Source organism: Chenopodium quinoa, unplaced genomic scaffold, assembly GCF_001683475.1.
Source record: "Chenopodium quinoa cultivar QQ74 unplaced genomic scaffold, ASM168347v1, whole genome shotgun sequence".
NCBI classification, from domain to species: domain Eukaryota; kingdom Viridiplantae; phylum Streptophyta; class Magnoliopsida; order Caryophyllales; family Amaranthaceae; genus Chenopodium; species Chenopodium quinoa.
In genome coordinates, this window is record NW_018744626.1 from 3,893,290 (window position 1) to 3,907,626 (window position 14,337).

At 31.4% G+C, this 14,337-nt stretch overlaps 2 protein-coding genes across 3 annotated transcripts; one reads left to right on the top strand and one right to left on the bottom strand.

Moving 5' to 3' along the window:
* Positions 1-4,222: 4,222 nt before the first annotated feature.
* LOC110700566 (transcription factor PRE6-like) lies at positions 4,223-5,515 on the top strand. Its single transcript, XM_021878120.1, has 2 exons — positions 4,223-4,659; positions 5,011-5,515. Exons 1-2 carry the CDS (start codon positions 4,492-4,494, stop codon positions 5,155-5,157), a joined length of 315 nt encoding a protein of 104 aa, XP_021733812.1. The 5' UTR covers positions 4,223-4,491; the 3' UTR covers positions 5,158-5,515.
* Positions 5,516-5,900: 385 nt separating this feature from the next.
* Positions 5,901-11,356, bottom strand: LOC110700565 (60S ribosomal protein L2, mitochondrial-like). Of its 2 annotated transcripts, none has more exons than XM_021878119.1 (2): positions 10,663-11,356; positions 5,901-5,950 (listed from the first exon to the last, which is right to left on the bottom strand). In XM_021878119.1, exon 1 carries the CDS (start codon positions 11,252-11,254, stop codon positions 10,679-10,681), a length of 576 nt encoding a protein of 191 aa, XP_021733811.1. In that variant the 5' UTR covers positions 11,255-11,356; the 3' UTR covers positions 5,901-5,950; positions 10,663-10,678. The 2 variants fall into 2 exon arrangements, with proteins under 2 accessions (XP_021733811.1, XP_021733810.1); XM_021878118.1 differs by having other exon boundaries at positions 5,901-6,392; positions 10,663-11,355.
* Positions 11,357-14,337: the final 2,981 nt, after the last annotated feature.

Here is a 14,337-nt window from a genome sequence, read left to right on the forward strand (position 1 = left end):
AAAATATCAAAATAAGAAGCAAAATCATTATAATGTTTTATTTTTACAGTTATTATTAGTGATCGATAATAGCTTCTCATCCTGCATCTATGTAATACTTGTAGCTATGTTTTTTTTTTTTTTTTTTGAAAGAAATACTTATAGCTTTTAAATGTGAACTTATTGTAATTGTGAATTAAATATGATTATTATTGATACCAAAGTTAACTAATGTAAACATATTGTCATATTGACCCTTAATCTATATGCGGGATAAACTTATCTAAGTTATCCGTACTATCAAATTTGGACATGTGAATGATGTGGTAATTTTATTTTTATTTTTATTTATTTTGGTTTGTTTGTAGTGATCTTTGACACGTGATAATTCTGTTTTGTAGTAATACATCATTTTCTATTCATTTCAAGAGATCTGGGCAATTTCCAACTATTCTTATTCTACACCTTCACATACGAAGTACGAATTCTAAGCCAGGCCAATAATTTAGGTGGTATGATTGAAAAAGTTAAAAACAAAAATCACGTCTCATAGTTGTTTAGTCTCATGTGATGTTTGTTGTCACTTGAAAAGTTATAAGCTTTGTCGATTTCCTCAAGTAGTACTACTTCTACTTTTTTTTTTTTTTTTTTTTTTTTTTTTTTTTTTTTTTTTTTTTTTTTTTTTTTTGAGGCATAGTACTACTTCTACTTTGAATCATAGTAAGTGGCACCATTTTTTTTCACTTTGGAAGCTGCAGCTTGTACTTTATAACAGTTTACACTTTTAATTTCAAGCTCTTTCTACCCTACATGGTTACTAAGAGTAAAGTCACAATAAACTCTATCGGATTACTATCTTCGTTTCATATTATAATGCTAACATATTGTAGCACCCATTTACCATATTTTAAAAATAATTTTTATTTCTCTGTTTTGTAAAAACCACATACAAAGTCTTAGGAAAATATAAGGGTAAATAGAGTGAAATATTACGTATGTATAAAACAGAAGAGGTAGTATTTCGTAAATTATATTAGCAGTTTAAATTTAGAGTGACAGAAATAAAAGAGGTAGGGGTCAAAAAAAACTCAAAACATCTAAAAGTCGATGTACCTATCAACAAATTGCATTGTGACAAAGACTTGCTAAATATAGCAAAGCACATCCATGTGAAAACTGAAAACCCTACTATATACTCTAATTGCTTAGACTTGGATAGAACAACAAGCCAACCAAATTTGTCACTGCACTCAAGGGATGAATCTACAGCCTAAGGACATCTCTTCAATTATTTCAGGTATTTATTACTTATTTCTTAATAGATTCAGATTAAGAGTTTGTTCTTAATTATTGAAATAAGCTAAACTGAACTTAAGGCCTGTTCTAATAGGCCGAACTGAACTGAACTGAAATGAATATTTTATAAGAGAAGAAAATTAGGAGCTGAACTGAACTGAACTGAAATGAATATTTTATAAGAGAAGGAAATTAGGAGATGAATTGAACTGAACTGAAAATAAACGTATGAGAACAGACCCATATTGGAGCTGATCTGAACTAAAATAAATATTTTATGAGAGAAGGATATTAGGAGCTGAAATGAATATTTTATGAGAGAAGGAAATTAGGAGATGAACTGAAAATAATTTGATGGAACAAGGCCTAAATAAGACTAGATTAGAAACATTCAAATCAAATCACATAAGAATTTTTAATAATCATTTACTTATTGCTAAACTTGCGTATTCCAAAAAAAATATATGAAAATTACATATTTAAAAAGTTCATAATGAGACGAATCTAACAAAATCCATTTTGATGATGTTTTTCTTTACAGATTAGTATTAAAATTTTAAAATGCGATAAAATTTTAGTCAAATTATTTAATCAGATAGGACCAGATCAGATAATAAAAATTCAGATCAGACCAGACCTGATCTTATGAAAATCAGACCACATCTCCTTATTTCAAGTGAAGAAAACAAGTAGAAAGGCTTGATTAACAACATGAGTAATGGTGCCCACAACCCATCCATGGGTCAACTATGACATTGACGATTTTATCTCTATCATTATATGAAACATGGAGTATGTACTTAGGGCCTGTTCTCATACATTTATTTTCATTTCAGCTCAGTTCAGTTTAGTTCAACTCCTAATTTCCTTCTCTTATAAATTATTCATTTTAGTTCAGTTCAGTTCAGCTGAGTTTAGTCTATGAGAGCAGGCCTTTAGTATAAGAAGTTTATTTATTTATTTATTTTTTTTTTATTTTTTTTTTGTAACTTACAAACTCCACACTATGATACAGAGTTAGTACTCCTATCACATATTGATTTTTGGAATCAATTCATTAACCTTCTATGAATTCGTAATAGTTCTAATTGGTGGTCTTGTTATAAGCTTGTAGCTTATCTTTTGTGCCCGACCAAAATTTTAAGGTACAGTCGCCTGTACCTAGCAAGGTACAGGCTAAAAACGCGAAAAGAACATGTAGCAGTTTTTTAAAGAACATAAAACTGTTTTGTAACGAACATATAACTGTTTTGTAAAGACCATCTAATTTTATGTTTTTTTATACATCTAAAGAACATCCCTAATATTTATAATGAACATGATTTATGTATATTCACCATAATTTAAAAAATAAATAAATAAAATCAAAGAACATTTCACAATAAGTAATTAACATTATATCACAAATAAAAGTACATTACACTGACAATTAAAGAACATGAACATATGTTCTTTTCACTCTTTTTTAATATAAATATGTTCTTTTTACTTTAGATATGTGTTCATTACTTTTTAATAGTTTTATACCCCGTTTATCTTTTAAAATTACTTTGTCCACACCACAATACTAAGAAATATATTTCGATATGAGTACAACATTCACGGGAGACGCTTGTTACACGAGAGTAGGAGTTAAGGGATCCGAGAGTGTGAAAAGGAGAAACAGAGAACTACCCTTGAGAATTTAATAAAATATTGATCGTTGTTTGTTTGGTTAGTGATGAGGATTGATAGGGAATAAATATCGAAGTAATAATAACACTCAACTAATTTTATTTTATTTTATTTTTTTTTTTTTTTTTTTTTTTTTTTGCATTATTAAGTGGCAAAATAGGTCTCAAGACTCTCGAGTATCAATTAACTTAGGAAGGTCTTTAACTATAGGGGAGTCCTCAAAATAGTCCCTATCATGGTTTCACTGGTTTGATAGGTTTATAGTTCTCGTTAGTTGTAGTTAAAAATAAAAATCATCCTCCAACAAACACCCAACCCCTCCCTTTAGCCCTTGTTTTGTTCACCATTAAACACATACTACCTCCGTTATATATTAGTTACAACTTTGGGGTATTATTTGTATGACATAAAATATTAAAATATTCCAAAAATACAACTAATATGTAACGGAGGTAGTAATTTAGTAAAAACATACCAAAATATTCAACACATGGCAATTTAATTGGTTTACCCAATCATAATCAGTTAGTGACTGTTTTAAAAAGAACCCAAAAATTGAGACCGCCATGACTTAATTAAGTGTTAGGACTTTAAGTTAGGACTGGTAACATCAATGATTCCATTGCAATATAAATTCTCTATAAAAGTTAAACTCATAACTATTACCATACTCTCCTCATAAACCTGCAAGTGTGACCTAGAACCATCTTGCGATTGATAAAATCTAATAGAGCTGCTCCACAATCGAAACAATAATGAAGATTGCTACTTATAACTAATGAGAAATCAACCTACATAGAACACACTACCTCTGTATTTTTTAAACTTCTCAACACCATTTTTTAATGCTTGTATGTATAAAACTTTGACTATATAGTTTTATTCGTTTAAACTATATAAAGTTAATACTTCAAAAATACATCTTAGAGCTAACATATTCCATATACGTAGTATATACATTTTAACGAATTTCAATAGATATCAAGAAGTCACAAAAGAAAGGGTAAGAAGTTTTGGGCAGACAAAATTTCAACCAAAACATTAAAATGAACAATATGGTATCTTTCTGGTAGCTAGTAGCCATCCAAGATATAAATGCTCAAAACACACACACCAATGGACAATGTGGTTTGGCAAGCTAAATTATAAAATTATCATAATCATAGTTATTAATAACTGAATTGATCATATTATGTAAGCACAAATTAACAAATCATATGTTATTCATATAACTTCTCTTGTACATTGCATATACACTAGATTTGCTAATTTGATTCACCTAAATTAGAATAATTAGTGAAATTGTGGGCTTTGACAAAAAAAATCTTCATTTCTTTTATAAGATGTGGCCCACGTTTGTTGTGGGCCCTTAGATTATACAGTAACTAAACACATGGGCCCAAGTCCCAAAACCTTATTCCTATTGGACAAAGTTGTGTTAATTATGCCAATATCATCTTCTTCCTATATAAACAACACTTTTGCACCATATTAGTCATAAAAAAAATCTTTCCTCCCTTCAGCAAAGAGAACTACAAGTGCATGCCCTGGCATAAGCAAGAAGAGTATAGCACAATAGCTTTGTGGATAACAATGTCATCGAGTCGAAAATCGTTATCATCGCGATGTCCTAGGGAAGATGAGATTAGTGAACTAATCTTCAAACTGCAAGCATTGCTACCAGAGAGAAGGTGTAGGCATTTAAGGAGGGTATGTAAAAAAGAAAATTTACCCAAACTTCGTTTCTAAGCTTATTGTCTCTAAACATGCATGAAACCTATTGTTTTCACTATCTCAAAAAGAATTTTGTAGGGCTTTCGAATCGATTTAGTATTCTAGCTACTATGAAAAATAACAGTCCATTCTTCTTCCTCTTCATGCAACCATAAACCACAACAATAACAATAACAACGTACTACATTTAACCTTTAGACTAACAATATATGTTTATCGTCGACTTTGGTCATAGGATTTGATAATAGTGCTTGCAGATGTGTATATAGTCCATTCTTGATTTCTTGTGCTGATCAATGATCACATTTTGATTATCTGTATGTTAAGGTTTCAAGGGATGAAGTTCTGGAAGAAGTATGCAGCTACATCAGGAAACTTCACAAACAAGTAGACGACACGAGTGAAAGAATTTCTCAGTTGCTGGCTTCTACAGACCTTGATGCAGATGTTCTTAGATCCCTCTTGCAGCAGTAGTCCCTCCTCCTCCCTCTTTGTTGGTGTAATTTATAAATTGTTGGTGTAATATAAGACAATATTATACATCTATGTAACCTTAATTGAAGTACATAACTATATTAAAACGAAAGAAAACTGGACTTTTGTACATTTGTCTTGTTCTCAGTAAACATGACAGTACTTCATGCTTAAAATATTCGGTGTTAAGTTTAGTCTATAAAGGGAATGTTGAGTTGATTATTAAAAGTCCACCAAATATTATAATAATAATCCTGATTATCAATCAGTTTTTAGATATCAATTTATAAATCGGTAAGAATTCTCCAATATAATACAAGTAAAACATTAAAACTTTAGAAAAAAAAAAAAAAAAAAAGGCTAACTTTAAACCTAAGGCAGAAGATTATTGATATATTGCAAAATACATGGTAGTACAAAGTGATAAGTAGCAAATTATTAAATTATGTGCAAGTCTAACCATTTCCACTTCAGTAAAAATTTTCATTTTTCTTCAAGTTAATTTTATAGTTTCTTTTTAAATGCATCAATTAAACTGTTACAACTTACAATACATATTAGACTATAAAAATATAACAGAAATTTATATTGTAAAATTTTACACTGACATTACCAAGACTTTCGTTATTCCCCCAATTTCGTCACAACTCACATGTCATCGATTAACATCCAAGTTATTAAACCTTCACCTTAGGGAAGAAGTAACAGTACTATAAATATGAACAATACAAGCACTTAGTGAATTAGCAGGTAATACCAAATTAATTTTTCCAAAAGATGGTCGAAGAAATACCTACAAAAAATGGACTTCAGGATCAAATTATTCATTAATCCTAAGGATATTCTCCTGAAGCAAAATCCCAAACAGGAAAGCATTAACGGATAACAGGACCGTGAAAGAAGCAATCAAGCAATATGGCAAGGAAACCTTAAAAGGACCGGCCACAGAATAGAAACTATACCGTCATTCCATCAAAGAAGCATAGCCAAACTTACTAGTTACCATAGCTATCTTCAAAAAAATAGAACCAAGAACATGTAAAAGTATTTTATCATTAGATCTGTCACGTATGTTGATCAGAAAAGCTCACTTAACACTGGTTATATTTCACAACTCCAGAACAAGCCACAACGGATGTCTATCAGGCCTTCTATTGGAATTCCAACGCTTCCTAAATTACCAGAAGTTGAAGATGTTCTAATAGACTTACATGGCAGCTGCTGGAATGACCTAACTGCAGATCGGAGAGTAATTATAAATGTGGAAATGCTTCATTTATCATGGGAATTACTGATAGTGAATTCATATGCAGTGAAGGCACGAAGTAGTTCTCAAGAAAAAAGGGTGTTGTCTTTTTGAAGGATCAAGATGCATTGCAGAATATTAAATACAAACAACGGTTTCAGGAAATTAAAACAGTTTGAGGTACATAAGATGCAAGAATTCCAAGTCTTTTAACAAAACACCGAGTAACTTCTCATGGATCATATATATACAAAGGCAACTAAAGTCACAGTCAATAGAAATCTAACCACATAATTTTTTAAAAGATGTGTACAAGTGAAATACAAGCCAATCCTATTCCTATACTCAACCCCCGAAAAGAAGCATAATCTGAAACATTGATAAACTCATGAAGTGAAATACAAGCCACCTCTGTTGCGTGATCAAGTGAAATCATGAAGTCACAAGATCCCTCACAAAAGGAACAAAAATCACCTCCACACATCTCAGCACTACATTCTATTTACACAAGGTAACCATTAGCGTAAATAGCATCCATTAAACTAGGAAACATAGAATGTTTAAAACAATATCTTGGTAATCTACTAGCGCATGCCTGATCACAAAAAATCAAAATCCTCAATAAGAAACACTGGCCATCAATAGATCTTCAATACAAACATTGCATATCCCACCCACAATCTGCCTCCCAAGTAATGATTGCGTGCTCTCTTTTAAGGCTTTTCCACGACACTCAAATGCTTCTATTAGGTCCATTTTTGCAACCTTTTGTGACCTCTGTTACTTCCATAAATTACCATAGTTGAAGTCAATGATGACCAAAGAAATCTATTTTAGGCAACTCATATTTATTGTTAGAGTAATCACTTGACATCTTAATATAAACCATAGTATGAGTGAGTGTCAAAGTAACAATACCCCTATCCTAGATCCCCATATATAAGTAAAAAGGTCAAAAGAATCATAATTGAGAAGATCCCCATGTAGGCAACTCTCACAAGTTATCAAGCTAGAATCACATCTTAAAACAAACAACCCAACCCTATCCCTTATTCCCCATTTCCGCGAAGGGGGTCAAAAGAGTAATATAATCTAAGTTCATCCAAAGCATAATATTACCTATGTACCAAAAGAACCAAGAGATGAGGGTTGGCAAAAAGGGCACCAAAGAAACCAATAGGCCCCTACAAAATCACTCAGAGGAGGAATCCGTGACAAGGAGAATCTTTAAAATTGGGAACAATTCTCTAACCTTATAATGAAAAACAAAAAAGAAGCAACAGAAAACATTCAGGCTAAATGTGCTAGTCACAAAATCATTAAAAATTCAGCACACTATCTTGATCCTCAGCTAATGCATGCCCAAAGACATAACCAATAACTTTCAGTTACATTATGGAATTTTCACCATCATTGATCTTTCTATACAATAATACAAATACCCCCAATCTGCTTTCCATAAAACATAAATGTTACTTAAAGACCTGAATTTGAAGCATCAATTGTTGCAACCTTTTCAAAAAGGCCTCAGTGAGCACCACTTATATAGCTCCTTACATAACTCACTACCAGCTCCTACCAGAACTAAACACAAGTATCTTCACTATAAGCTGCTAGATAACGAGCAAATATTCGATCATCATACTCATACAAATCACTCCCAATTACGATATGATTAGAAACTCAATGATCAAGCTCACAGTTTAACTAACAAGGCTCAATAAAATAATGCGTGTTACACCAAATTAAACTCCCTTTGTTAAATCGAAATGTGAATGATCCATAATATTTCAGTTAGATTAGTAGCCCATGTCCTTTTGATTACAAACCCCTCCACTAATCTCCACACCTTTTTCTCCGGATGTTCACCCCTTGGCATCCAAAAACCAATATAAAACTCCCAAAGCTCCCTCTACAATGAATTTGAGATCAAATTTCAAATTTCTATCATGTCAGGCACCAAATAAGACAAAAAATCACTCCCAATCACAAACAAAGAACCCCACTAATACTAAACTAAATTGAACAAACAAACCCAGTAGCTTAAATAATACCTCCGTAATAATTATTTAACAGCCCATTCTACAGGAATTACGCATGGCGAAGGGAAGCATGATATCTTAATCTACTCACTGCAGTAGAGGAAACATAACATCAACCACGAGTTTCTTGTAGCGTGATCCAATTAAATCACATATTAGACAGTGAAATCTCCAAGGCGCCCCATATGAAATCTTTGTAGAAAGATCCCTCAAAATGAATAAAAACAACCTGGCTTACTTCTCTTTTGGAACTTAAATGAGGATAAATAAGCTAGTAGAGAGAACATGAATGTTTGTTGTAAACCATTTTGCATGATCGTCCTCAAGAATTTACCAGCCAATGTGAGCTTATTAATCTTTGCTCCTCCTTCTAATCTACTGGAATTGTAGCAATATCGCAAGACAAGGAGAGAGAAATCAAACACGTTAAATCCATTAAAACATCTCCCAAGACAAGACCGATTATTTAATTCCTACAATTAGATTTCTTATAATGTTTCATCTGTTTCAGATATAATAGTCACTGATTATTTCATTCGTGAATTCTTTTGTTTGACTAGAGGGTCATACTATCAACTATCCTATAATGATTTTCATAGAATACCTTGAGTCCATATCCAATAAACATGTTGATAAAAAATCATCCTCACTGATATCGATTAGGTGAATTTATGCTCTAACCACCATGCATTTTAATCAACCTTCACCAACCGCGATTAGCATTTCCCAAAGTTTACTTACGCAAATTTGTGGTGGTTGGGGGGGGGGGGGGAAGGGAGCGCTCCCACAACTAGTAAGTAAAAAAAAGGTCAAGAACCATAATCTAAAGGAGCCCCAGGTAGGCAACTCCCACACGTATTGAAACTAGAATCACCGCATCTTACAGCACATAAATGTCTGTGTGCATTGGAACTAACCAACCCAACCCAACCCTATCCCTAATTCCCTATTGCCGTGAAGGAAGTCAGAAGAATCATTATCTAAAATCATCAAATCCAAGGTATTTATTACTTATTAGCAGCTGAAAGAAATAAGGAACTGGTGATGTTAAAGCATTGACCAGAAAACAGGGTGCCATAGCCCATAGGAACCAAAAGACCTCAACAAAAATCAAACAGTTGAGGAATCCATGATAAGAAGGTATAGAATAAGTTAATATGGGAATCTTACAATTTTGAAAAATTCTCCATCTCCATCTCCATCCTTACAGTATCTCCATTTCAGACCCCTCCTCCATTAATCACCCTACCTTATTCTCCTAATATTCACCCCTTATTTTCAAAATAAAACATCCAAAGCTTCCTACATTCAACCGACTTGAATCAAACTCAACACTTTCAAATCACTTCCTTCATATCAAACACAAAATTACGAAAATTTTAAGCAATGCCTGTCACAAAGAACTCCACTAATCACTAAACTGAATTGAACAACCAAAATTCACTAGAGAAACGAAATGATAATTATAGCTCAGCCTCTAGCAGTCTAGCTCCTGGCAAGCTGGCATAACTCACTGTCAAACTGTCAGATCCTACCAAAATTAAGCACGATTGCCTTCATACAATAAGCTCCCAATTGATCATCATACTCATACAAGGCATTCTCAACTAAGATAGGAACAAAAACCCAACGATCAAGCTAAGAACCTTACAAAAACGGGGCAATGTAAAACCAAAACTAATAGAAGTAGTTATAATAACAAGACACAATAAAACAATGCATATAATCAACCTTTCTTTGTAACTCCAGAATGTGAATGATCCATGAGATATCAGCAGCTGGATCGGCAGCCAATGTCATTTTAAACCCCTCCTCAACTAATCTCCACGCCATTTTCTTCTAATTCACCCCTTATTCTCCAATCACCAATATAAACTTCCACTTCCTCCCTCCACAATGAAATTAAGATCAAATTTAGAAATTCGACCGGCTTGAATTGAATTCAGTGCATTCAAATCATTTCCATGATACCAAACACCAAAAATAGGAAAAAAGTAAAATATTCTCAATCACAACCAAAGAACCCCACTTATCACTGAACTGAACTAAACAACCAAAATCCACCAGCTTAAATAAAAATAACTACAAAACCAAATGATAATTATAACTTAAACATAAAAAAAGAACCTCAAAATTATAACTTTCATATCAAATCAAATTCACCAAAATAAAAAAATTTACCAAATTATTCAACAAAAAAAAAAAAATCAAACTTACCCAAAATCAAAGGATCCTAAATAAGGCGATTCTTCTTCTTAGGACAAGCAGTCTTATACCCACCTTTAGTAGGCTTACCCCAAGGAGAAACAGACAAATGCCCTTTACTCTTCCCTTCACCACCACCATGAGGATGATCAATAGGGTTCATAGCAACACCACGAACCACCGGTCTTCTTCCAAGCCACCGACTATTCCCAGCTTTCTTGAGCTTCTTGGCCCCATGAGAAGGGTTCGAAACAGACCCAATTGTAGCGCGACATCGAGTATCAATAAGCTTGCTAACCCCAGAAGGGAGGCGAACCAGGACGCGGCGGGTGGACGAGGGTTCCTTGAGGATTTTAGCGACGGTGCCGGCAGAGCGGACGAGCTTGCCCCCTTCACTGGGTCGGAGCTCGATGTTGTGGATTAGGGTTCCGATTCGCATCATTGAGATGGGCATTGAAGTGCCGATTTGGGAGGCGAGATCGTTGGTTAGGAGATAGTCGGCCATTTTTGGGGGTTTGGTTTCGTTGATGGGGGTTGAGGAGGAGGAAGAGAAGGTGCGGCGGAAGGTGGTTAGAAGGGTGGTGCGTGCTCGGAGGAACGCCATTTGCGGCGGCGGAGGAGGACAAGAGAGGTGCGAGTGTGGTTTTGGTTTGGTGCGAAAGTGGGACGGAGTGTCTATAGTTGTAACTCGTAATAAATGGCAAAATTTTAACCCTTTTTCACTTCACTTTATTAGTGATGAATTAAAAATTTAAAATTGTTTTTACTTTCTCAAATTAATCTTACTAAATCAAAATATTTTTAAAATTATTTTCACTAATTCTTAATAATATTTAGGTCTGTTCACAATTCAGTAAATATCAGTAATATTAAAAAAGAATTATAGGATCTTTCAAAATAAATAAATAAATAAAAGAATTATACGAAGTAATAGATTATCAATAAAAATAACTTTAGTTCAATGAATTAATTTAAGTTCAGTGAAATAATTTAAGTTCGGCAAAAATGAATTCTGTAAAATTAATTTCAATCAGCAAAAATAAAATGAAGTGAACAGAGCTTTATTCTTTAAAATTAATGATTTTTATTGAGCTGATATCATTTTTACTGAACTATTTTTTTTAAAACTTAAATTATTTTCATTGAATGAAAATTATTATTATTTTTTTAATATATATTTTAAGGTGAAGTAAATAGGGCTTAAATAAACTCGTGATTTTGCAATGTCTATAAGTAAATCCATTATTTAAAATAGTGGTTTGAGGTAAAACTATTGCTTTAAGTAAAAAGTAGCGAGTTTTCCAATTTTGCCTCTTCGTTTATCATAGAGATAAATAAGGGCTCCTTCAATGGAAAGAAGTTTGGTTTTTTAAGCAACAAAAACTAAAACAAGTAGCAAATTAAAACTATTCAAAAATAAAAGTAGCAAATTAAAATAAATGAAACTTGGAAAGAGGTTTGGTTTTTTAAGCAACAAAAACTAAAACAAGTAGCAAAATAAATGAAACTTATTTAACCTATCTCAATTGAAAAAGTAAAAAAATTATATGAAGGCCTAATTTCTTCTTAAACATACATGCCGATTTTTATAATTTATATATCGAGCACATATTAAACGACAAAAAATATCAAGCCATAAATTGAATCAATTTGAAATACTTTTGCTAAAAAATTTAAATTTCATAATGTACTATAAGTTCGAATTCCGGCTAGCAAAACATATTTGAGATTAGCTAAATTAGCTTGCTATTAATAATAAAATAAAATAAAAAATATCGAGCACAATTCAATATGTATCTTCACTCTATAATAGTAAAAAGTAATTGTCTTGATAAATAATGATATAATACCGACTAACTTCAATCTAATCTAATCATATATAACTATAAAGCTAAACTTTTAGCCAGGTCACGAGGCTGCGACACTTGGCGTTCTAACTTTTCGCCACTTTGGATAGATTTAAATAGACCTCATAAGATAAAAATAGTTAATTTAAAATTCTATTTGGATAGAATTTTAGGATAAAATTAGTTTTATTTTCGATAAAATACCAATATTTCAAATGTACAAATTCAATTATAATTTTATTAAAAAAATTATTAGATTATAATTCTTAAAAATTAATAAATTATTTTTTGTATCATAATATTTTTTGGGCAAAGGAAATAATTCAAAGCGTAAAACATACATTTATAATATATACTAATCGGTTAAAATAATATACTTCACAATCGTATAAAGATTAAAAATTTATTTTATAATTCAATAAACAACCCAGGCATCGTACGAGACATAAAACTAGTAACTAAGATATAAAGTTAAACTTTTACCTAGGTCACGAGGCAGCGACACTTGGCATTCTAACTTTTCGCCAAGTGTTGCGCCACGTTGGATAAATTTAAATAGACTCCATAAGATAAAAAAAAATAAAAAATTAGTTTGAAATTCTATTTTGAATCAAATTTGGATAGAATTTTAGGATAATAGTTTAGAGTTTTATTTTTGATAAAATAAAATTTGAGTGTCGCACCACGTTGGATAGATTTAAATAGATTTCATAAACAACCCGAACATTGCACGGGGCACAAAACTCCGCATTCACAAGATCTATACAAAATAACGTTGGATAGATTTAAATAGACTTCATATGATAAAAAAAAACCGTCAAGTGTCGTGCCACCTTAGATAGATTTCATATGACAAAAAAAATTAGGTAAGAATTCTATTCAATCAAATTAGGATAGAATTTTAGAATAAGATTATTAGTTTAGAGTTATTTCTTCGATAAAATATCAAATAATAAATTTATAATTAGGCCACAAGACAACATCATTTAGTGTTTTAATTTTTCGCCAAGTATCGTACCACGTAGATTGATTTTGTAGAAAAAAAAAATTAATTTAGAATTCTATATTCAATCAAATTGACTTATAATAGTATAATTTTATCTTAAAAGTCCATGAACTACCCGGGCATCGCCGGGGTACAAAACTAGAATATATATTTAAAAGGAAGTTTTTTCCCGAGTTTTTAGAGAGCCACGGAGGATCTAATTTTCTCAGCGCGTCATGTAGGATTATAAATCTTAGTAGTAGCCAATTAAATAAGAGATTATTAATTTCTTTTAGAATTAAATAATTCAAATGCCACGTAAGCAAAATTGGCGAATAGATTTTTAAGTTTAAATTAATTAAATATTAAATATTATCTTTTAATATTAAGAATTTTATCTAAATATATAACAAATTTTAGCTCACAAATAAAAAAAAAAAACCGTGCATCGCACGGGCTTCATCTAGTATATATATATATATATATATATATATATATATATATATATATATATATATATATATATATATATATATATATATATATATATATATAAAGGGGAGTTTTTTCCCGAGTTTTTGAAGAGCCACGTGGGATTTAGTTTTCTTAGCGCGTCATGTAGGATTATAAATTTTTGTTGTAGCTAATTAAATAAGAGATTATTATTATTGTTTTTTTTTTGAAACCAAGATTATTAAATTTTTTTAGAATTAAATAATTCAAATGTCACGTAGGCAAAATTGGCAAATGAAATTTCGAAGTTTAAATTAATTAAATATTATATATTACCTTTTAATATTAGGAATTTTATCTAAATATATCACAAATTTTAGCAAATTAATATAAAAAAATTAT